Raw genomic sequence first — 25,874 nt, 5'->3', positions numbered from 1 at the left:
ACCATTTATATGTAGAGTCTGAGAAAAAAAGGGTACGAATGAACTTATCTGCAAAACAGAAATAGTTACAGAGGTGGAAAGCAAACTTGGGCTCCCCTGGCGGCTCAGATGATAACATATCTGCCTTCAGTGCAGGAGATCCGGGTTTGATCCCTGGGTCTGGGAGATCCCCTTGAGAAGAGAATGGCTATCCACTCCAGTATTCTTGCCTGGAGAATCCCATGGACAGAGGAGCCTGATGGGCTATGGTCCATGGAATTGCAGAGTCGAACATGACTGAGTGACTAAACACAAGCATACAAAACAAACTTATGGTTACTAAGGGATAAATTAGGAGATTGGGATTGATGTATGCACAGTGCGCATGCATGCTAAGTTGCTTCAGTTGTGTCTGACTCTTTGTGACCCTGTGGACTGGAGCCCACCAGGTTCCTCTGTCCATGGAGATTCTCCAGGCAAGAATACTGGAGTGGGTTGCCATGCCTTCCCATACATACACTACTACATACAAAACAGATCACTAATAAGGACCCACTGTATAGCACAGGGTAATTGTTAGTTGCTCAGTTGTGTCTGACTCTCACAACCCCATGGACTGTAGCCCTCCAGGCTCATGTGTCCATGAAATTTTCCAGGCAAGAATACTGGAGTGGGTTGCCATTCCCTTCTCCAGGGGATCTTCCCAGCACAGAGATCAAACCTGGGTCTTCTTATTGCAGGTGGATTCTTCACCATTTGGGCCACCAGGAAGTCCTATATAGCACAGGATATATCTCAATACTCCATATATATAGCTCAATACTCCATAATGACCTATATGGGGAAAGAATCTTAAAAAGAATTGATATATGTATATGTATAGCAGATTCATTTTGCCACACACCTGAAACTAACACAACATTGTAAATCAACTATACTACAATCAAAGTTAAAAGAAAATCAGTTAGCAAAGAAAAGCCTTCCTGGAGAAGCAATGTTCCTACCCTCAGTGTCACTGTGGATTCTAGGGCGTTCAAGACTCTTCAGAGGGTGTCTTTGGGCAGCTTTCAACTTTGCTAATCTCTTTTTCCCTTCACCCACCTAATTCTTGAAATGTCATTTTAATGGTATTTCAGGCTTAGTCTCTGTCCTTCTCTGCTGGGAATTACACCAAATATTACTGTTCAAGAAATTTTGAGGGTGACATGCAGGCCCTCCTGTGGCATCTATTTGGGGGAAGACATGTCAGTTCCCCTGACTTGGGAAGGCCCTGCTTGATCACGGGACATGCCCCGAGGGAGTTGAAGGGAAAATTGTAGAGCAGCTGTGCCATTAGCATAGCAACCCCTTGCCAGAGCCACTCACCGAACTGTTTAGGTTTATGACTCAGTCAGGGCTGACTGGTTTTATATAAATAGCACAGTTCTATGCTTATTTAGCATGGTGGATAGTGGTACTTCTTCAAAAAACTTTGACAATGGTTTCTGTCTCTCTGAACTAAAAGATTGTATTGAGGTTCAAATCCAGGCTGCTAGGTAGAAGCTTTGTGACCTAATGCAAATCAGCAAACTTTTTTGAGTTTCACTCTCTTTTTCTGTAGAATGAAGATAACGATTTCTTTCTTTTCTAGGATTATTACTATGATAAGTAAAAGTGATATATGCAAAATATATTCACTCAGCAAATATTTACTGAATGCTTATTATGAGCTGATCAGTAGAATAGGTACTTGTGATAACAAATGGTCAAAATAGAGATCTACCTTCATGAAGCTACTATGGTAGGTGTGGAAGTGTTGAAAGTGTCAGTCACTCAGTCATGTCCAACTCTTTGTGACCCCATGAACTATAGCCCACCAGGCTCTCTCTCCTTGGGGATTCTCCAGACAAGAATACTGGTATGGGTTGCCATTCCCATCTTCAGGGGATCTTCCCAACTCAGAGACCGAACCCAGGTCTCCTTTATTGCAGGCAGGTTCTTTACCATCTGAGCTACCAGGGAAGCCCTCATGGAAGGTGTGGAAGGAGACAGCAAAGACTACATAGCATGGGTGTTGGTGACACATGCTGCAAGGAAGAATCAAGAAGGACCAGGAGAGGGAGGGCTTGGTGAAGAGCTGCTACATTGCATAGTATGGCTGGGAAGGTCTCATTGAGAAGGTGAGTAGAGTTCTGAAGGAAGCAAGGGAATGAGCATGAGGATATCAGGGAAGAGCATTGCAAAGGCCCTGTGGTGGAATGTGACTGAAAGGTTTGAAGAAGAGACGGGGGGCCCTGGTGGCTCAGGTGGAGAAGGGGAGTGGTGAGCCATTAGGTCACAGTAGTAGAACCAACAGATTTACAGCTTAGAGTTCCTCTGATGCTGTGTTGAGAACAGGCTGTGTAGAACCACAGATGAAGCAGAAGAACAGTATTATTGCAATCATCCAGGTGGCTTGGATCAGGTGGTAGGAGTGGACTTGGTGGGAATTAGTCATATTCTGGGGGTATTTTGAAGGCAGAGCTATCAGACTTGCAGGTAGATTCGAGGTGGAAGGTCTAGAATGATGCCCGGCTCATGGGCTATAGCCCACCAGGCTCCTCTGCCCATGGGATTTTTCCAGGCAAGAATACCAGAGCGCAGTGCCATTTCCTACTCCAGGGAAAAATGTGATGAAGGTCCAGTAACAAAAACTTAAAAGGAGCATCTGATGAATAGGTATAATAGTACTTATTAGAGTGAGGAAAGCCTGATAGTGATGAGTCTGAAAGAAAATGGAAGTGAAGACAGTGAGTAGAGATAACTCTTTTAAGGGTTTTAAATATAAAGGAAAGCAGGAAAATCTTTCCTTTCCCGTAGTTAACCCACGATGCAAGTGAACCTGAAATAGAGGCTGCATTGAAGCCCCATAGGAATCATTTCTTCAGTGCCACAGTGGCTGAGTGGAAACCTGGCTTGACTTTATATGACTCCTTGGAGATAGATGAATGGAGAGAGAGATATAAGCTAGGACTGTGCAATCCCAAAGGAAGGCTTATCTCCTCTATGGACATTTCGGGGCTCCATATTCACTCTTGGTACTTGCAAGCTTCTTAACTTGCATGCCATTTGGTACTAAGATACTCTTAGACCCTCAGTAACAGAGTAAAATGATGCCTTAGATCTTTGGTCCTGTGGGATGATTTACTGAAAGGAGAATATAGTTGACACTTAGGATGGTGGAGCTATGCACTACCCTAAAACACTACTAATGACATGAGGCTGTTCTTAGAGAGCAATAAAACAATGGATCAGCATAAAAACACACAAAATCATCCCCAAGGGGTTAAATGGTTCCTGGACAGCATTAGCTCACTGGAGTACCTCCTTACAACTTGATTTATTGATATTTAATGGAAGAAAGTGTCTATCACCTTGGAAGATGGCAAAGTGGAAATGAAATTTAAAAAGGAGAATCATAAAGATAGTTGGCTATGTCCACCCCTAATTTGAGAAATATGAGAATAAATAAGATCAATGGGGATTAAACCTTACTTCTCACAGTGACGTTCACTGCCTCGCTCTGGATGAGGCCGTAGCCGTTGTCAGCTGTGCAGTAGTAGCGCCCGGCATGGCTCTCCCCGATAACAGGGATCTCCAGCTCTGCTCTCTGGGAGCGCTGGCTTTTCTGCCCCAGACTCTCCCTCGTGTTCTCTCTGTGCCAAGAGAATGTGGTGTTCCCAGTGCCTTTGGCCACAGAGCAGACAAGGACCAGCGTCTCCCCTTCAACCACCTGGTCTTCTTGGGGCTGGGTTTCCAGGAGCACTCCAGACACAGGGATTCCTGTGTGAACACAGGACGACAGGTGAGGGCGTGATGGGAGGAGGATGGGGCTGGGATGTTGGACAGGGGCACTTTTATGGGACCTGAAGTTACACTCTTCTGCAGGTGCTAGCACTGTAGCCCAGAGATTGCAGATTTCAGACCTAGAGCATCACTAAATGTAACAACCTTTTCATCCTGATACACGGGCTCCAGGAGAGAAAAATTGACTCTCCTTGGAAAAGTGTTTGGGTTTTATGTCATGTCCTAGTTACTAGTCTGCATTATTTTGATCCCACAGAGATAATAGCAATAGTCACTGTAGTTACATTGGCCTAGACTACATCCTTTTCCACCAGTCCTTCTTTGGCACTTAAGACAAGCCGATATTTGCTGTATTTATCTTCCTATGTATGTATGTCCTCCTCTTCCCTTTTACACATCCCACTGTTTATTGTTATCAGCTGAGGTCCACCTCTGTGGTTATGTGTTTTCTAAACAGTTTCCCCAAAGACCTGACATCCTAGAATCTGTCAATTCAGTAGCAAAGCATTTAGCTTCATGTTTTCATTTTGTTTTCCCCAACTCTGTGAATCACCTATGTCATTTCAAGGTGCTGGAATTTTAAAGAAACGCTAAGTTTTTAGAGAAATATAGATGGAAGCAAAATCCTGTATTTCTTTTATTATAGTACCTCACTTCTCATGAGATCTAAGCCTGGAGCCTCTGTCAGGCTGACAAAATCCATCTGTGCTGGGCCCCCACAGGGCCAGACAGAGCAGCCAGGGGAGACATCACCGCCTGGCCCTCCAACACTCACTCTGCACATCAATCTGAAGTGGGAGGCTGCGTTTGTGGATGCCACCGGTCAGTGTTTCAGCATCACACCAGTATGATCCTGAGTCTTCTCTCCAAATGGCTGCGATCTGGAGGTCCGGGGACCCGCTCCAGTTCGAGATCATGACCCCGTCGTTTCTCAAGAACACAAAGTGAAGCCGAGTGTCTGGCCGCTCCAGTGGGAGCCGTGTCCCGCAGCTCAGGTTTACAGGCTTCCCCTCTATAGGCTGGGAATCTGTGACTTCCAGCTTTGGACGTGAAAATAGTTCTAGAGAGAAGAGAGAAACCAAGCTCTCAGTATGAGGCTGGCTTGGATTCTTGGTTGCAGAAAACTTCAGGCATTTAACAAGACAAACTTATTAGCCCATTACATTTTTCTTTCCCAGTACTCTTTAAGTTAAATTACTCCGCTTTCTCTACCTCTTAGAGGACTTAGGTCATGAATTTATCCAACATTTGCTAAGGTATCAACTTATATAGGGAATTTCCTGGCGGTCTAGTTGTAAGGACAGTGTGCTTTCACTGCCGAGAGCCCTGTTTCAATCCTGATCAGGGAACTAAGAAAATCCCAAAAGCCATGAGGCACACCAAAACTAATCAGTAAACAAACAGAAAAACTACTCATATAGATCCCCACTCAGGTGCCCAGTTTATCCCACCCGACACTGATAAGGAAATGTGTATGAAATGAAGGGTTTACCTTGAATTTGAATATTTGTCTGACTTGTTCTCAATACATAAGCATTTTCCAAGAATGCAATGCACTGGTAACAGCCACTGTTATTTAAACTTGCTTTCGGTATCAAAAGATCAAAGCTTTCATCAGTACCAGGAATAATTTTTCGATTCCAAGTATACTTCACAACAGCCAGTTTCTCTCTCCCCCTTTTCTGGCATCTCAGAACCAGCTCATCACCTTCAAACACAGAATATGGCGCCTGGAGGATGAGGGAGGCTGGAAATCACACAGAAATAAGACATTGTCATTCAGGCACTCTTTCCTCTGAGTCTCCTTAATTGCAGAGTTTTTCTTTTCTTCCTTTTCCTTCCCCAGGATTTAGTCTCCTGATCCAAGCTCATTCATCTCCTTCCAAATCAGTGTGACTTGCTTCAGATACAATTCCTAAATAAATCCTAGACACATCTATTTAATCATTCAAGGACAGATTTAAAAATAAAAGGATTCTAACATGGAGAGGAAAAGCTGAGAGACGTGACCAAAATCTCTGACATCGTTGAATACAGCAAAGATCAGCACCAACCTGCTGACTAGATAACAGGAGTTATCAAAGATGTTTTTGGAGAAATACACTAGAAAGTGTTACAGTGCATTGAAGTGCACTAGGCAGAGGGTTTGTGGTCATAGACACAAATCCAGGGTCAAGATACAGTGAATGTGATCCACTCATGAACCTCTCATGCTCTACAGATTCTGATTAGAGGCAAGTTCTACACTTCCTCTCTGAGATGACAGCAGTGAATGCCTGCTCCTACTGACCAATGCCTGAGGAGTGATCAAACCAGGGATCCGCAACACCCAGACCACGGACAGTGGCCTGTTAGGAACCAGGCTGCACAGCAGGAGGTGAACAGCAGGCAAGCAAGCGAAGCTTCACCTGTATTTACAGTTGCTCCCCATCACTCACATCACCACCTGAGATCCTCTTCCTGTCAGAGCAGCAGCACCATTAGATTCTCATAGGAGCATGAGCCCTACTGCACTTGAATCATCCCAAAACCATCCCCTAACTCCCTACTCCGTGGAAGAGTTATCTTCCACTGAAGTGGTCCCTGGTGCCAAAAAGGTTGGGGACCACTGCTCTAAATGAAGATCTTTAGAATAGGAAAAACTGGACAAAGAGATATGTGTGCCAGTTAGACAGGAAAGTAGTGGAGAAGGGACAAATCCTAAGACAGGTGAGGACATGAGGCCTGAGGCTGGAGATTTCCCACCTCTGAATTCTTGTTTTATGGTACTTTTTGCTTTCTATTTTGTGCTCAGCACATTCATGTAGACACAATTTCTCCCAAAGGAGGCTACAATGTCATTAAAGACAGGACCTAAGACAGCTTCACTTCTGAATCCCCTAAAACTAACTCCTTCCTTTAATTATGTAAGTGTGCAAGATGTCTGCTGATTAATGTTAGACGTTTCAACTCTGATGTCAATAGTAGTTTGAAAAACACCTATAGACAATGCGGGAGGTCGGACGTGAAACTGAAAGGTCAAGGCTTAGAGTAGAATGAAGACTTTCCTTGGGAAATCCAGGGAGCTAATATGTACTGAAACCGCTTCCCAAGTTTTCACTACTTCACCTACTTTCTCACCTGAAGAAAAGATCAAGTGCACAGGGTTACTTGGGAGTGAGCCTGGGGCCTGGCACCTGTACTGTCCAGAATCACGAACCTCAAGGGTATTTCCTGGAGTTTCACGTGGACGTGCTTTCCCAGAGAACCAACGGTAGCCTTGTAATTTCTCTTGTGCATAGAAGTGAAATCCATTGCAAGTCAGATTCACTCTCTCTCCATGGAAGACAGTGGTCCACGGAGGCTGGACGGAAATCACGGATTTGTGTACAGTAGCTGGAGAGAAGAGAAATAAGTCTGAGGTGAAGGTGCCTGCATTCCCACTTGGGCAGTTTGTGTGGAATGGACCAGAAGACCTGGCTTTGGAGGATCTCTGAAAGAACCTGTGGCAGGACTGCTGTTTCCCCAGGTTTCAAATTTGCTGACTGTTTGTCTTACTCAAGAGTGTCAGCAGCTGCTCCGTGGTCTACAGCAGAATACTGGCCTTTCAGAGGGCAACCCCAGCAGGACCTACTCAGCATGGGAGATCAGTGATGGGAGACTTGCCAACCCCCTAACCTTTTCAAACAGGCCACAACCTCAAGCAGATTCCTCCTGGGCTCCTTCCCACCCAGACTCTTCATGTTACACGCATTTCTCTACGATGAGCATTTGTTTGGCAAGGCCACAAAGTGGGGTGAGGGATTATAGAGGGAGGGAGTGTAGGAATTTGAGGTCAATTCCGCAGTTATAGAAAAGGGTCTAAATAGTATTTTTACCAACAAGAAGTAGGTAGCACTGCTATGAGCAGGCTGTTGTCTGAAGTGGGAATTACCCTGAAATAACTACAAAGGGTATGAGTGATGGGAACTAGGTGCTTCTAAATCCCCACACCTCAAAGATGCTCTTTCATGAAAATAAAATATGGGCCCTGCATAAAATCAAGCCTTAAGGTCTTTGAATTATTGATGGACAGAAGCTGGAGAATGTAAGCGTAAATACAAATTAAAAAGAAGAGGTATCATTCTCCCTGTTTAAAGTAAGAGATACAACTCTCTCTCTCTGTTTTTTTCTTCAGAATTTCTTTCAAATATATGTGAATCTTTATAATTTCTAAAAAGTCTCTTGCCTGTCTCACAACTCAGAACCATCTTTCTCAAGAAGGAGCCATCTTTTTGAAATGCAGCCATGTAGGGGGACAGCTCCTCTGGCTCTTGACTCCCCATTACCATGGAAGGGTAAGAGTTTATCTTTGGTGTGTACCTTGCTCCAGTATACAATAGTACCTCCAGTCTTACCTAAAGATATGTGCGAGCTAAGTTGCTTCAGTCGTGTCTGACTCTATGTGACCCTGTGGACTGCAGCCTGGCAGGCTCCTCTGTCTATGGTTCTCCAGGCAAAAATACTGGAATGGGTTGCCATGCTCTCCTCCAGGGGATCTTCCTGATCTAGGGATCAAACCCACATCTCCTGCATCAAAGGCAGATTCTTTACACACTGAGCCTCTTGGAAAGCCTCCAACATAAATATATGAAACAGTTATTTCTCCTCTGGATAAAAGATAACTAGAATGATAAGTTGGATTTCCATGGTGGCTCAGAAGGTAAAGAATCCTCCAAAATACAGGAGACTCAGGTTTGATCCCTGGGTTGGGAAGATCCTCTGGAGAAGTGAATGGATACCCACTCCAGTATTTTTACCTGAAGAATTCCATGGACAGAGGAGCTAGGTGGGCTGCAGTCTATGGGGTCTCAAAAGAGTCAGACACAACAAAGCGACTGACACTAAATATGTGGCAAAAGGTGCTGTCAAGTCCTCCTGCTTGAGAACTAATTATTCTTTAATCTTGAAAACATGGATGTAATGGGCTGAATCCCCTTGGTCATATAAGAATGAGAGATCCCTTTCTATCTTTGCAATCTCTTGGTGGATTGCCTGTGATGGGCATTGTATTCTGCTTTAATGCTTTAGTTCAATTCAGTTCAGTTGCTCAGTCATGTCTGACTCTTTGCAACCTCATGGACTTTAGCACGCCAGGCCTTCCTGTCCATCACCAACTCCCAGAGTTTACTCAAATTCATGTCCATTGAGTCGGTGATGATATCCAAACATCTCATCCTCTGTCATCCCCTTCTCCTTCCACCTTCAATCATTCCCAGCACCAGGGTCTTTCCCAATGAGTCAGCTCTTCGCATCAGGTAGCCAAGTATTGGAGACTCAGCTTCAACATCAGTCCTTCCAAAGAATATTCAGGACTGATCTCCTTTATGATGGACTGAATGGATCTCTTTGCAGTCCAGGGGACTCTCAAGAGTCTTCTCCAACACCACAGTTCAAAAGCATCAATTCTTCAGCGCTCAGCCTTCATCACAGTACAACTCTCACATCCATACATGACCACTGGAAAACCATAGCTTTGACTAGATGAATCTTTGTTGGCAAAGTAATGTCTCTGCTTTTCAATATGCTATCTAGGTTGGTCATAACTTTCCTTCCAAGGAGTAAGCGTCTCCTAATTTCATGGCTGCAGTCACCATCTGTAGTGATTTTGGAGCCCAGAAAAATAAAGTCTGACACTGTTTCCACTGTTTCCCCATCTATTTTCCATGAAGTGGTGGGATCGGATGCCATGATCTTCATTTTCTGAATGTTGAGCTTTAAGCCAACTTTTTCACTCTCCTCTTTCATTTTCATCAAGAGGCTTTTTAGTTCCTCTTCACTTTCTGCCATAAGGGTGGTGTCATCTGCATATCTGAGGTTATTGAGATTTCTCCTGGCAATCTTGATTCCAGCTTGTGTTTCTTCCAGTCCAGCGTTTCTCATGATGTACTCTGCATTAAGTTAAATAAACAGGGTGACAATATACAGCCTTGACGTACTCCTTTTCCTATTTGGAACCAGTCTGTTGTTCCATGTCCAGTTCTAACTGTTGCTTCCTAACCTGCATACAAATTTCTCAAAGGCAGATCAGATGGTCTGGTATTCCCATCTCTTTCAGAATTTTCCACAGTTTATTGTGATCCACACAGTCAATAAAGCAGAAATAGATGTTTTTTTGGAACTCTCTTGCTTTTTCTATAAAACACTGGTAAAAGAAATCAAAGAGGACACTAATAGATGGAGGAATATACCATGTCCATGGATTGGAAGAATCAATAGAGTGAAAATGAGTGTACTACCCAAAGCAATCTATAGATTCAATGCAATCCTTATCAAGCTACCGATGGTATTTTTCACAGAACTAAAACCAATAATATCACAATTTGTATGGAAATATAAAAAACTTCGACTAGTGAAAGCAATCTTGAGAAAGAAGAATGGAACTGGAGGAATCAACCTGCCTGACTTCAGGCTCTACTACAAAGCCACAGTCATCAAGACAGTATGATACTGGCACAAAGCCAGAAATATAGATCAATGGAACAAAATAGAAAGCCCAGAGATAAATCCACACACCTATGGACACCTTATCTTTGACAAAGGAGGCAAGAATATACAATGGATTAAAGACAATCTCTTTAACAAGTGGTGCTGGGAAAACTGGTCAACCACTTGTAAAAGAATGAAATTAGAACACTTTCTAACACCATACACAAAAATAAACTCAAAATGGATTAAAGATCTAAATGTAAGACCAGAAACTATAAAACTCCTAGTGGAGAAGATAGGCAAAACACTCTCCGACATAAATCACAGCAGGATCCTCTATTACCCACCTCCCAGAATACTGGAAATAAGAGCAAAAATAAACAAATGGGACCTAATTAAAATTAAAAGCTTCTGCACAACAAAGGAAGCTATAAGCAAGGTGAAAAGACAGCCTACGGAATCGGAGAAAATAATAGCAAATGAAGCAACTGACAAACAACTAATCTCAAAAATATACAAGCAACTCCTGCAGCTCAATTCCAGAAAAATAAACAACCAATCAAAAATTGGGCCAAAGACCTAAATAGACATTTCTCCAAAGAAGACATACAGATGGCTAACAAACACATGAAAAGATGCTCAACATCACTCATTATCAGAGAAATGCAAATAAAAACCACAATAAGGTACCATTTCAAGCCAGTCAGAATGGCTGCGATCCAAAAGTCTACAAGCAATAAATGCTGGAGAGGGTGTGGAGAAAAGGGAACCCTCTTACACTGTTTGTGGGAATGCAAACTAGTATAGCCACTATGGAGAACAGTGTGGAGATTCCTTAAAAAGATGGAAATAGAACTGCCTTATGACCCAGCAATCCCACTGTTGGGCATACACACTGAGGAAACCAGAAGGGAAAGAAACACGTGTACCCCAGTGTTCATTGCAGCACTGTTTATAATAGCCAGGACATGGAAGCAACCTAGATGTCCATCAGCAGATGAATGGATAAGAAAGCTGTGGTACATATACACAATGGAGTATTACTCAGCCATTAAAAAGAATACATTTGAATCAGTTCTAATGAGGTGGATGACACTGGAGCCTATTATACAGAGTGAAGTAAGCCAGAAAGAAAAACACCAATACAGTATACTAATGCATATATATGGAATTTAGAAAGATGGTAACAATAACCTTGTATGCGAGACAGCGAGAGACACAGATGTATAGAACAGTCTTTTGGACTCTGTGGGAGAGGGAGAGGGTGGGATGATTTGGGAGAATGGCATTGAAACATGTATAATATCATATAAGAAACTAATCGCCAGTCCAGGTTTGATGCACGATACTGGATGCTTGGAGCTGGTGCACTGGGATGACCCAGAGGGATGGTACAGGGAGGGAGGTGGGAGGGGGGTTCAAGATGGGGAACACGTGTACACCCGTGGCAGATTCATGTTGATGTATGGCAAAACCAATACAATATTGTAAAGTAAATGTACATATATATATATATATTACTTCTTCTGAAAAAAAAAAAAAAAAAAAAAAAAAGAATTTTATGCAGTTTCTTATGATCCACACAGTCAAAGGCTTTGGTGTAGTCAATAAAGCAGAAATAGATGTTTTTCTAGAACTCTCTTGCTTTCTCGATGATCCAACAGATGTAGGCAATTTGATCTCTGGTTCCTCTGCCTTTTCTAAAACCAGCTTGGATATTTGGAAGTTCACAGTTCATGTATTGTTGAAGTCTGGCTTGGAGAATTTTAAGCATTGCTTTACTAGCATGTGAGATGAGTGCAATTGTGTGGTAGTCTGAGCATTCTTTGGCATTACCTTTTTTGGGGATTGGAATGAAAACTGACCTTTTCCAGTCCTGTGGCCACTGCTGAGTTTTCCAAATTTGCTGGCATATTGAGTGCAGCACTTTTGCAGCATCATCTTTTAGGATTTGAAATAGCTCTACTGAAATTCCATCACCTCCACTAGCTTTGTTCATAGTGATGCTTCCTAACACCCCTTTGACTTCACATTCCGGGATGTCTGGCTCTAGGTGAGTAATCACACCATCATGATTATCTGGGTCATGACGATCTTTTTTGTACAGTTCTTCTGTGTATTCTTGCCACCTCTTCTTAATATCTTTTGCTTCTGTTAGGTCCATAGCATTTCTGTCCTTTATTGTGCCCATCTTTGCCTAAAATGTTCCCTGGCATCTCTAATTTTCTTGAAGAGATCTCTAGTCATTCCCATTTTATTGTTTTCCTCTAGTTTTTTGCACTGATCACTGGTGCTACTGCTAAGTCGTTTCAGTCATGTTCGACTCTGTGTGACCCCATAGACGGCAGCCCACTAGGCTCCACTGTCCCTGGGATTCTCCAGGCAAGAACACTGGAGTGGGTTGCCATTTCCTTCTCCAATACACTGATCACTGAGGAAGGCTTTCTTATCTCTCCTGCTATTCTTTGGAACTCTGCATTCAAATGGGTATATCTTTCCTTTTCTCCTTTGCTTTTGGATTCTCTTCTTTTCACAGCTATTTGTAAGGCGTCCTCAGACAGCCATTTTGCTTTTTTGCATTTTTTTGCCCCTTGGGGATGGTCTTGATCCCTGTCTCCTATACAATGTCACAAACCTCTGTCCATAGTTCATCAGGCACTGTATAAGTTCTAGTCCCTTAAATCTATTTCTCATTTCCGCTGTATAAGCGTAAGGGATTTGATTTAATGCTTATTTAGTACTAAAAGCATTTGCTCTCTTTCTTACCTTTGTGGAGAGGATTTCTGGGTTGGCAGATTTTGTTTTAATTTTACTTCCCACAGTTATTACTGTGGTTCTTTCTTATCTGAATGTTTATTTTCTAAGTTTTGTAGTTTCAAGGTTGTGAGAGTTAGTAACAGATGGGTGAAGGTACAACTATGGCATAAAAATTATTCTGAACTGAGGGCATAAGATAAAAGATTCTATTTATTTATATTTCTTCTGAATTCCCTTATCTGCCTAAAAGCAAAGCCACGGAAAACAGTTCAATTGTCATAAATCACCTCCCCAGGAGCAAATAAATGATCATTTCCTATCACCAGATACTGAAAGTCAACAGCACAGCTAAACAGACATTGTGACAACACTAGCTGAGCGCCCATCTGTTCTTCTAAGGGCCTATTTATCTCTCCTGAAACTTATTTGTTTTCCAGTAAGTGGCCTTCCAGTCAATCCTAAAGGAAATCAACCCTGACTATTCATTGGACGCCCTGATACTGAAGCTGAAGCTCCGATACTGTGGCCACCTGATGCCAAGAGCTGACTCACTGGAAAACACCCCGCCTGATGCTGGGAAAGGTTGAGGGCAAGAGGAGAAAGGAGCGACAGAGGATGAGATGGCTGGATGGCATCCCTGGCTCAATGGACGTGAGTTTGAGCAAACTCCGGGAGATGCTGAAGGACAGGGAACACTTCCGTGCTGCAGTACCTGGGGTCACTAAGAGTCAGACACGACTGAGCAACTGAACAACAACAACAAAGTGACCTTCTTGCCCTTCTCCCCTTCTTTCCAATCCAGATAGTACATAATTCCCGAATTCTAATGCCTCCTTAGGTTATATTTTTCTATGTACTCCTGAAGTTTTGAATAAAAATTTTTCTTTTCTCTTGCCAATCTGTCTTTTGTCAGTTTAATTTGCAATTCTCCATTATAAACATAAGAGGATAGAAAAAAAAGTTTGCATCTTTGACATAATAAAAGTAATTGCAAACCAAATTATTCACAAATATCCACGCAAACTTTCTCACTCCTTTAATAGCTGCTATCTAGACAGAACAATGCTTTGACAGGCTAATCTTTCATGGTATGTACAATGAAAACTGATTGTTAAAGTGATACTTCTGATTCTGTCAAAGATGCAGTAATTCATGAAGGTGGTAAAAGTTTTGTGAGACCACTGCTCTGATGCCTCCAAAGTCACTGACAAGTGTAGTAGAGAAAGATCTGTTAACAACCGAAGAGGGGAAATCAGTGATAGGGACAACACTTGTTTGGCTTCTGAAAGTTAGTCCCAGAGCCCATCTGTTGAGCCTATTGCCCGCCGATAAGTTTGAAAAATGGAAGCACTAACTGCCCAGCAATGTGACACAGTTCTGAGTAAGGAGATGTCAGAAGAATAAAGCTAGGAGTGAACTAAGGGGTGAGGATTCTGGGAAAAGGTTTTCCCTTTATGATGAAGGGAGAGAAGCATAGCAGCGGAGCTCCTCTGCCGTTTGAATTTCCTACTGCTCCCTCCCCCTCTTTCCTGCCTTGCACACAGTCACGGTGCCTGCAGCTGTGACTGCGATCACATACCAAAAAAAAAAAATCAATATTTGCTTCATGCTTTGTTCTACAAATTGCCTATGGTAATCTAAATTTTGTGATGTAGAAAACAAAGTAGATTACTTCCATTTATATTATCTTTTTTTCAAAAATAATATCTCAGTGTTGAGGATATGCAATTTACTGTAAAATTGTAAGTGGAATCACTTAAGTGTGTTTTTATCTTAGTACATGTCATACTCAGATAAGAAGGACTATCTGTATTTAAAGGTGTATAAGCAATTACTTTTTTTTTCTGATTTTTTTTAATTTTATTTTATTTTTAAACTTTACATAACTGTATTAGTTTTGCCAAATATCAAAATGAATCCGCCACAGGTATACATGTGTTCCCCATCCTGAACCCTCCTCTCTCCTCCCTCCCCATTCCATCCCTCTGGGTCGTCCCAGTGCAATTACTTTTTTTAAAGCTTGAGACTTTTCATGCATGAGTGCTACGTCGCTTCAGCCATGTCTGACTCTTTGTGACCCTATGAACTACAGCCCTCCAGGCTCCTCTGTCCATGGGATTCTCTAGGCAAGAACACTGGAGTGGGTGGCCATGTCCTCCTCCAGGGGACTTTCCTGACCCAGGGATTGAACCCACATCTCCTACAGCTCCTGCATTGTGGGTGGATTTTTTTTTTTTTTTTTTTTCCTGCTGAGCCACCAGGGAAGCCCTGAGACTTTACCTATTCTCAACTTTTTCCGTAAGAAGTGCCCAAATACACCTTAGAATTATATGCAAATGTAATGAAAATACTCTGGGGGCAAAAACTGTAGAGTGACCTGAATGCTTGTTCTAAACAAGCAAACTAAGTGTTCTGTTTGGTTATATAAACATTCACGTGTCTCTGCAGACCTTTTTTCTCTCTCTTTCTTTAGAGGTTTGTACAGATATACTATGTCCCCAGCAGGTATGGGACTGTGTTTCTCTTGAAGAGAATAGGAATCTGCATTATCTATGTTCCTGGGAAGAGCCTGGGATTGAGGAAATGGAGACTTGGGCAGTGGGTCTTTTTCTAGGGAGAAGGGAAAACTTCCTTTGGTGGACACAGCTTCATTCCTTGCCGCACCAAGTAAGTTGCCCCTGCTACATACAGGCAGCCCTGTGGCCAGGAGGAGACACATCTTGTCAGGGTCTTTCTGAGGTTGGGACAGAGACAGTGGGTTCTGAGATTACCCACGTCTACTGGCTGACACTCTCTGTATTTTATTTCACCATTATAGGACTTTTAAGAAAGCTTTGTCAAGTTATGATCTCCTCCCAGTTACTTGTGGGAAAAAGTGTGTATCCACGGCACTGAGGGGGAGACTCTTCTGGAAAGTTTCACGGGACACTGTGCATCAAGGGGCAGTGACTCCCGCTGGCTGGAGTTAACTGACCATAATCAGCTCCCTGGATAGAGGAGACTTGAATGAATCCTCAGGGACTGCCAAAATTCCTGGAAACAGCTCCCCATAGAGGCCTGGACTTTCTGCTAAGTAGTAGGATAGGGGCTCAAAGTCATCATGATCTGAGCTTATTAACAGAGAAATATCTACAAAGAATGCTGAAGTTTGGGATTAGTTGGTTGCACTTGCTTAGGGGCAGTGATTTGTCAGAGGCTTCCCAGGTGACTCATGGTAAAGAATCCGCCTGCCAATGCAGGAGCCACAGAAGACATGGCTTTGATCCCTAGGTGGGGAAGAACCCCTGAAGGAGGAAATGGCAACCCACTCCAGTATTCTTGCCTGGGAAACCGCATAGACAGAGGAGCCGAGCAGGTTGCAGTCCACGGGATCAAGAGTAGGACATGACTGAAGCAGCTGAGTATGAGCATGCAACTGATCTGTCAAAGTGGGGGAAATATGGAGAAGCCAGCAAGTTGTTTGCACCTCCACCTCCCCCATTGAGGTAATAGTTTATTTCTATGCTTCCCCCTCAGGAGTCTATGCATTCTGCCAGATCAGCTAGAATTCCACATCAGAAGGGGACACACCTTCTCCTTGAATTCCATGACATTTATCCCAGGTCCTCCTCCAAGATCATCCAGCACAACAGCAAGTTTGGTCCTGGAGTGTGACCCCCAAACTCTTAGGGTCAGAGTCCTAACACATGTTTTTATCTACCCGTAGTCCTCAAGAAAAGGATGCGGGCATGACAAGGTCCCTTTTGACAAATATTTGAGATACAGGATGTCTGTTAGGACATCCAGAAATGTAAAGAGAAAGGAAAAGAAGGACTTACCAAGTGGTCCACTGACTGGAGCTGCTGCAAGAGAGTAAAGAGTCAGGTGTCAGCACAAGACGATGAGTCCCAAACAGTTTCACCCTAAGAGCCCACCTGCCACTTTCAACTTCCCCCCAAAAGGAGGAAAAACACCCGCAGATCCACCCACCCTGGAGAAACAAGGTGATGTCATGGTCAGAGTCTCAGGCTGCAGACTCAGGTGGAAACAGGTTTGAATTTTAGCTGTGTGACCCTGGGCAAGCTACATAAAACCTCCAAGCCTCAATTAATTTCTTCATCTGTAAAATTAGGACCATCAAAGTTACCTCGTGGCCTTATTTTAAGGAGTTAAATTAGTAAGTTGTCAGTCAAGGGTTGCTAGAATTATTTTTTAGCATAACTGTGGCTGCTGCTGAGGCTTAGCTTTGCTATCTTCTTGCCTGGAGTGTTTTTCTCCTACCTCAGTATGAAGCAAAAGCAAAGTACTTCCACGCATTAAAGCCCAGGTGAAATTCCACCTCTTCCATGAAGCCCTCTGAGATACGTCTATGCCACAGCACCATCACTTTTCTTTTAATTTAGAACCCCTCCCATTTGAGTTCACATGAAATCCTCAACTGGACATGCAGTATGGGGCAGTGTTTAAAAGCATAACTACTCTGTCAGATTAGAGGTTTGAATCCTGACTCTGCCACCTAAGAGCTGCATGAAACTTAAGGCAAGATGTCATCTCTTTGCCTTAGTTTCCTCACCCATAAAACAGGATTTACAGCAGTTCCAGCTCTTCATTTGTTAAAGAATTAGATACATTAACACAGTGAGATATTCTTAGAAGACTATCTGACACAGGGTTATCAGCCATAATTAATTATCATCACATATTATCCTATAACCCATTATGCAATATTTTTCTTGTATTGCCAGGTCAAATACTCTTGATTTCCTTATCAAAGTGTCAATTCTTGAGGACAGAGTCTATGTCTTCCATGTTCTGCATCCTCTGCATTGCCCAACATTGTGCTATGCCCCATATAGCCACTCATTCACTATTTACTGAATTCCTATAATGCGCCAGTCACACTAATAACTCTTCCCTTCTTAATTAGAGCCTGGAGATATAGCTGAGAACAAGACAAACACGTTTAACAAAATTCATTGTACAAATGACTGGCTAGTCTTTATTTCCCATAGCTTGAACTACTAGAGATTCAGTGTCTCATTTGGATAGATATTAGCAAGTAACACAGAAGCAGGGAAGCAAAATCAAAGGAAAACTTCTCACGCTCTTTGCAAACATTAGAATAGATTTGATCTCTTAATACAGAGAAAGAAGTAACTATTCTCAGCAGAAGATCATTCTACATCAGTCCATGGTCAGAACATGGCCCTTTCACGAGGGTGTCAGTTCATCTTTTACTCTTGGTCTTCATGATCTGTGATTAGAGACGTAACAAAATCTAATTGTAGGTTTTTTTACATGGAAAAATAAGTCCACTTTTTGGAGAGTAAAAGGAATTTTTCAATTAAGCAATTAAAAGCAAATGAAGAACACATTTTTGGAAATAATTTTTTTTCCCTATCATTCCATTAAATTGATATCTTTCTCCTTTGTTCATTTTCTGCTGTTCTAAATGGGAGTAAAATCTTTTTTCAGCAGCCAGCCCAGAGAACCTATTTGTCTATGGAGAGACTCAGTTTTCCCAGTGAGCAGACTTCCCCTCACCACTTACCGAGGACCAGCAAGGATGCCCACAGCAGCACGGAAGCCTTCTCTAGCATCCTGAGGAGCATCTCATAGGAGACAAGCCAGTTCCCAGCACTGGGGAGTGAGTTCAGCGATACTCTCTGAGTATCGCTGCTCAAGTTAATGAAGTGAAAAGGGGAAGTGGAGGAATCCTTCTTTAAATACCAAATAGCACATTACCCTGTGTGAGAAAATTTCAACGATGAAAGTCAACATATGATCACAATATTTAAGAACAGCTCAGATATCTTGGTATGAATAGCTTCTCAAGGCTTTAGTTGTCTTATTTTCAGAAACCTCCAGACTCTGTCTTCTGGGAAAACTGTAACTTATCCTCTCTGCTACCAGATATCAGGTAAGACTGCAGTCCAGTTGAGATCCACATAATCCAAGGATGTGGCTGTATCATTCCAGTGTTGAAAAACTTCCCATTCAATGCAGAAATGACCCTTGATGAACTCTACTGGGCCACCTCCAGATAACCATTTATATAGGACAAAGTATCTGAATCATAAGACAACTTGTACCTTGTCTGACCTTTATGAAAATTCCCTGGTTCGTTTGTCTCAAATGAAGATACAGACTGATCTAAGAAGGCTGCAAAGAGTAAATTACAGCCCCATCATGCTTTTCCTGGAGAACGGACTGTGAAATTTTTTATTTAAGATCCTAGAATCCAAAATTTGCTACAAGAATGTCTCGACCAATATATATATTAATTACATAAGTATAGCTCAGTTGGTAAAGAATCCTCCTGTAATGCAAGAGACCTTGGTTTGATTCCTGGGTTGGGAAAGTCCACTGGAGAAAACATAGGCTACCCACTCCAGTATTCTTGGGCTTCCCTTGTGGCTCAGCTGGTAAAGAATCCACATGCAATGTGGGAGACTCCTGTTTGATTCTTGGGTTGGAAAGACTCCCTGGAGAAGGGAAAGGCTACCCACTCCAGTATTCTGGTCTGGAGGATTCCATGGACTTATTCCAGGGGGCTGCAAAGAGTCGGACACGACTGAGCCACTTTCACTTTCAGGCATAGTGCCAGGAGAATAGTGGTAAGCAAGACTCGATAAGCTTTCATCCTAATGGGGAGACAGTAAAGCCAACAGGAAGTTAAATAGAATGAAAAGTGCTCTGATAGTCCAAAAGAAGGGAAATCTGACCCAGTTCTGGAGAATCAGGAGAAGTTTCCCACGGAAGAGACATCCAAGTAGACTGAGAGATGAGCGTGGTCAAAGGTGGAGGCAGTCACATCACTGTCATCATCACACTCATAGCATCTGTGACTAAATGACCCCTGGACTTCTTAGGAGAAGGAGATAACAGACATACATAGGATGAATTAGGTGAATGATCCATATTTTTCTCATAATCACATTTTTCTATATACATACAGTTGTTTCTCTAATTAGGAATTGTATTGGACATCAATTCCAGGCAATGTCCATGACCTTAGAAGTATCACAAAATAAATAAAATGCATCTCCTTTAAAGACTTTGTAAAATGTGGTAAGGATGAAAGTATACATAGACACAAGGCACCATGGGAACATAAAGAGTGTCAAGGTGGCACTTAGGTCCTTTATCACCTGGCTCTGTGACCTATCACCTTCCAACTGTCACTATTTGTCTCAGGAGGGGTGAGGCATGGATTCAGATCTTGTCCCCACCTCTTATTAGTTGTATGACTTTACAACTAATACAATCTAAAGTACTTAACCTCTTTAGGTCTCAGATTCAACACTGGTAAAAACAAGATAAATATAATATTCACTTAAAGGGCTTCCCTGGTGGCTCAGACAGTAAAAAACCTGCCTGCAGTGCAGGAGACCTGGGTTCAATCCCTGGGTCAGGAAAATGCCTGGAGGAGGAAATGGCTACCCACTCCAGGATTCTTGATGAGAAATCCTATGGACAGAGGAGCCTGGCAGACTACAGTCTATGGGGTTGCAAAGAGTTGGACATAACTGAGCGACTAACACTTTCTTTCAAAGGGGATGTTGCTATTGCCATGTGTATGAATGAGATAATGATGTAAAACTCATGGTCCAGTGCTAAGCACAATGTAAGCATTCAATAAATCACTATTATTATTTTAGTGCTATGAACTAGAAAGCACTTTATAATTGATACAAAGTTCTACAAAGAGTATTTTACACTAAGTACTTCAATATTATTGATTCTGGGTAGAGGGGAAGCTGAAATCACATCTTATGTTTTCTTGTTTTTGGCATCAATTTTGATGAATGAAGGATATTCAATTAGCAAATAAAATTTTATATTTATGACATTACAAAAGATGTCCAAGCACAAAAATCACATTGACAACCATTATGTAAAAGTTTACATGGTTTAAGTCAAGTAATATTTTTGTTGTGTTTAAGTCACTGCTATAAAGGCATATTATTGTTATCATAACTATAGTTTCATCTCAAAACATCAGCAAATACCACAATTTATTAGGCAGTTGCTTAAACAATCAAGAACAACTTTTAGATTTTATATTAATGAGAAACAGTAATATTTATCTTTACTGACAATGTAAGAAACTGATCTTTTTCATGTATGAAAAAATATTTAAAACTCTGCATTTTAAAAATAAATTTTTAATTTTGGAATAATTTTACATCTACAGAAAAATTGCAGAGATAGTACAGAGGGTTCCTATGTATCCCTTATCCATTGTCTCATGTTATAGTGGAGCATTTGTCAAAACAAAGAAACCCTGATTGGTATGTTACCTTTTTAAAATTTTTACTGGCGTACAATTGTTTTACGACGTTTCTGCTGTACAATGAAGGAATCAGCCGTATGTGTACATGCATCCCCTGCCCCGTGAACCTCACTCCCACCCCCATGCCCATCCCACTCTTCTGGGTCATCCCAGAGCACACGCTGAGCTCCCTCAGCTGTACAGTGGCTTTGTCCCACTAGCTATCTATTTTACACATGGTAGTGTGTGTATATGTCGATTCCCAATTCATCCTCCTCCCCTTTCCCCACTGCGTCCACAGGCCTGTTCTCTACGTCTACATCTCCATTCCTGCCCTGCAAATGGGTTCACCTGTACCATTTTTCTAGATTCTATATATATGCATTCATTTTAACTTCACACTTTACTCAGATTTTACCATTTTTTCCTTTAATATCCTTTTTCTCTTTGTAGTATCCAATCTAAGATACCACATTACATTTAGATATTTCTACTTAGTCTACCCTGGTCTGTGACAGCTTCTCAGTCTTTGTTTTTCATGACTTTAAGGATTATTGGCCAGATATCCTATAATGCTGTTTCATCTGCATTTATCTGATGTTTTTCTCAGGATTCGACTAGGGTTATAGGTTTGCAGAAAGAATGCCACAGTGTGCTTCTCATCACTTCATATCAAGGGATACACAACATCAACATGTCTTATTGCAAGTACTGCTTATCTCAGTCACTTGGTTATGGTGGTGTTTGCCAGTTTTCTTCAAGGTAATGTTACTATTCATCCCTTTCCATCCTTTAGTGTTTGGAAGCAAGTTCCTAAGTCCAACCCACACTCAGGAAGTGGGGTTGAGAGGGTGTTAAGTTCCACTTTTGTAAGGAAGATTTGTCTTTTGGTCCTCATTATTTATTTATTTGTCTCTGTGTGTTCATTCATTCATTCAATCTTTGTTTATATCACTATGAACTCATGTATATTCACTTTATACTTTAGGTATAATCTAATGCTACTTTATCTCATTGCTTAAAATATTTCTGCTTTGGCCGTTGGGAGCTCTTGCAATTGCATGGACAGGTTCCTCTGTCCATGGGGTTTTTCAGGCAAGGGTACTAGAGTGGGGTGTCATTGCCTTCTCCACAATAAAGTATTATGTGATGTATATACACAAGGAAGTATTATGCATATGTATATATGTTCATATAGATAGATAGATAGATAGATACATAAAGGCACAAGGAAATACTACTCAGACATAAAGAAGAATCAAATCTTGCCATTTGTGACAATATGGGAGGATCCAGAGGGTATTATGCTTAGTGAAGTAAGTCAGACAGGGAAAGATGAATATTGTTTTATTCACTTATATGTGAAATCTAAAAAACAAATGAACAAATGTAACTAAACATAAATAGTCATAGATAGAGAGAACAAAAAGTGGTTCACAGAGGGAAGAGGGGTGAGGGGGTGGGGAAGAGAAATAGATGAGGAAGAGTAAGAAACAAACTTCCAGTTTCAAAATAAATGAGTCATGGGTATGAAATGAACAGTGTGGAGAATATAGTCAATAATTATGTAATATCTTTGTATGGTAACAGATGGTAACTAGATTTATCACGATGATCATTTTGAAATGTATGGAAACATCAAATCACTATGTTCTATGACAGGGACTAATTGTATTTTAGGTCAATTACACTTCAAAAACATACAAATGCATAGAAATGTGATCAAATTTGTAGTTACCTGAGATGGGGGGGGATTTGTGAGGGGGAATTGGATAAAGGTAGTCAAAAGATACAAACTCTCATCAAAAGGAAGCACATTTTTTTTCAACTAAGATCACAACACAGCATGTGGGATCTTAGTTCCCCAACCAGGAGTCAAACCCACATCCCCAGTGTTGAAAGCACAGAATCTTAACCACTAGACCACCACAGAAGTCCCTCTATTTCTTTAATTTTGCAGTTAAATCAGATAATAAATGTTTACTAACCTTATAATCATTATTTCATGATATATGTAAGTTAAATCATTATGCTGTACACCTTAAACTCATGATGTGTGCATGCATGCTCAGTCACTCAGTGAGGTCTGACTCTTTAGGTGACCCCATGGACTGTAGCCTACAGGCTCCTCTGTCTATGGGATTTCTCAGGCAAGAATATTGGAGTGGATTGTCATTTCTTCCTCCAGGGGATCATCCCAACCCAGGGGTCAAATCTGTGTATTTGCATTTCCTGCATTGGCAGGGAGATTCTTTACCACTGTGCCACCTGAGAAGCCCTAAACTTATACAGTGCTGCATGTCAGTTATATCTTCATAAAACTAGAAGAAAAAAAGGCAAATGGTCACAATATTTAGTTTTGTTGTTTTATAAGGATAAACAGCTATTTGCAAATGTAAGCATCTCTGATCACAGGTAAAAAGTTCACACAGTGGTTTTCATATTCAGGAGAATGACTTAGATGTTTGGAATTCTGGCATTCCTACATTGCCATATTTGTTTTTCACTGTTACATTGCCTTACTGTTTAGTTATTTCTATTTGAAACTCTTGAGCTCAACTATCATGTTCATTGGAAAAGGACAATTTAACCATGGTAGTTTATTTTCAGACATTTTTTTCTAAATTTACTTTTCAACTCCATAATTAGAGTTATATAGTTTGGGTCATCACTTTTATTTCTAGAAACTGATTTCAGTGAATGGGATCACAATTTTGGGTAATTATAATACTAATGGGGCTTCCCAGGTGGCTCAGTTGGTAAAGAATCTGCCTGCAATGCAGGAGACCCCAGTTCAATTCCTGGGTCAGGAAGTTCCCCTGGAGAAGAGATAGGCTACCCAGTCCAGTATTCTTGGACTTCCGTGGTGGCTCAGATGGGAGTGAATTTGCCTGCAATGCAGGAGACCCAAGTTCAATCCCTGGGTTTTGAAGATCCCCTAGAGGAAGGCCACTCCAGCATTCTTGCCTGGAGAATCCCTATGGACGAGGAGGCTGGCAGCTACATGGGGTCGCCAAGAGTCAGACATGACTGAGCGACTAAGCACAGCATATCACATAATACTAATGAATGTTTCCCTGAGAAATAGTGTTTAAATGTATTGAATCATCCACTAAAAAACCAAGTATTTGACCTAATCTTTGGTGGGGCGCCAAGGTCGATGACATGAATGAGTTTCTTTCAGTTCTCTATGGTATCATGTCACAAGTAAGTCACCTAAAATTCAGGTACGAATGACTATACTCTGCCTCTTATTCATCAAGTAACATGGCTAGTCTTTCTGTAATCCCAGGAATATAGCTGGCTTATGGTTTTAATTATTGAGTTTGAGATGTGTTCTGTTTCAGCATAGAGTGATTTCTTATGAATGGTGCAATGATCAAATTTAGTTCCTTTTCATTGCAAATCATAAGTTCAGTATTAGCACTGACCACTGTAAGAGCACATTTATGTTTTTCTTACTAATTTTGACCAGGCTATATTCAACTTTGGGTTTCCCAGGTGGCTCAGTGGTAAAGAATCCACCTGTAAATGCAGGAGACACAGGGTATGCAGGTTCCATTCCTGGGATGGGAAAAGCCTCTGGAGAAGATGAGGGCAACCCACTCCAGTATTCTTGCCTGGGAAATCCCACGGACAGAGAAACCTGGTGGACTACAGTCCACAGGGTGACAAAAGAGCCAGATACGACTGAGTGACTGAGCACATATTAACTTTTCAAGACTTGTGGTAGATGCAAAAATAGCCACAAACTCTTCCCCAACCTGCATCTGTGACCTTATAATGTGACTTGGTAGCTTCTCTCATAAAAGAAGGGAATCTGTTTCTTTATCTCTTGAATACAGTCTGGCCTAATGTCTTGCTTTGGCCAATAAAAAGTTGCAGAAGCAATGATATGAAAATCATGAATGTCTCAAGAGGTTTTGCATGCTTCTGCCTTCACTACTTAAACCAGATAGCCCAAACCCAATCATCAGGTGACAGCAGAAATGCATAAGAGAAACCAGCCAATAACTGTTGAGCACTGCCTAGGCCGAAACAGCTGTCAAGATAAACCCAAGCCAAGTAACTGTATTGCCAAATCATAAGATAAATAAATGTATGTTAATTTAAACCATTAGGTTTTAAGGTGATTTGTTACACAGATTTACTATCTGATGGCTTTCCCTGGTGGTTCAGTGGTAAAGAATCTGCCTACAATGCAGGAGACACAGGAGATGTGGGTTCGATCCCTGGGTTGGGAAGATCCCCTGGAAGAGGGCTTGGTAACATACTGCAATATTCTTGTCTGAGGAATCCCATGGACAGAGTAGCCTGGTGGGCTACAGTCCAGTGAGTCACAAAGAGTCAGACATGACTGAATCGACTGAGCATACGTGCACGCACTATCTGATGTGATTTATCTCAATACACTATTAGCATCAGGACCAAACCTTTTAGTTCCACCTTAATTCTTAAAGATATTGAAGTAAATAGTTATTCCAGGTGGTGGTAGTATTTATCTTTATACTTTTATAAACTGCTGTAAAAATGGCATGCATTGGTTAAAAATTTCACACACTTATCCTTTCAACTCTTAAATCATATCTTCAACTTCCTGAACATCAGCCAA

At 41.6% G+C, this 25,874-nt stretch overlaps 1 protein-coding gene across 1 annotated transcript in view; it reads right to left on the bottom strand.

Moving 5' to 3' along the window:
• FCRL4 (Fc receptor like 4) overlaps window positions 1-18,760 on the bottom strand; it is a 40,280-nt gene extending 21,520 nt beyond the window's left edge. Inside the window, exons 1-6 of the mRNA XM_006050587.3 lie at window positions 18,539-18,760; window positions 16,827-16,850; window positions 6,925-7,179; window positions 5,297-5,551; window positions 4,580-4,864; window positions 3,493-3,780 (exon numbers count right to left, since the gene is read on the bottom strand). Coding sequence (XP_006050649.3) covers window positions 3,493-3,780; window positions 4,580-4,864; window positions 5,297-5,551; window positions 6,925-7,179; window positions 16,827-16,850; window positions 18,539-18,599 — 1,168 coding nt within the window. The 5' untranslated portion in view covers window positions 18,600-18,760. The remainder of the gene's footprint in view (window positions 1-3,492; window positions 3,781-4,579; window positions 4,865-5,296; window positions 5,552-6,924; window positions 7,180-16,826; window positions 16,851-18,538) is intronic.
• Between the last annotated feature and the right edge of the window lie 7,114 nt (window positions 18,761-25,874).

Source organism: Bubalus bubalis, chromosome 6 (genome assembly GCF_019923935.1).
Source record: "Bubalus bubalis isolate 160015118507 breed Murrah chromosome 6, NDDB_SH_1, whole genome shotgun sequence".
NCBI classification, from domain to species: domain Eukaryota; kingdom Metazoa; phylum Chordata; class Mammalia; order Artiodactyla; family Bovidae; genus Bubalus; species Bubalus bubalis.
This window is presented reverse-complemented; position numbering and strand designations above follow the sequence as displayed.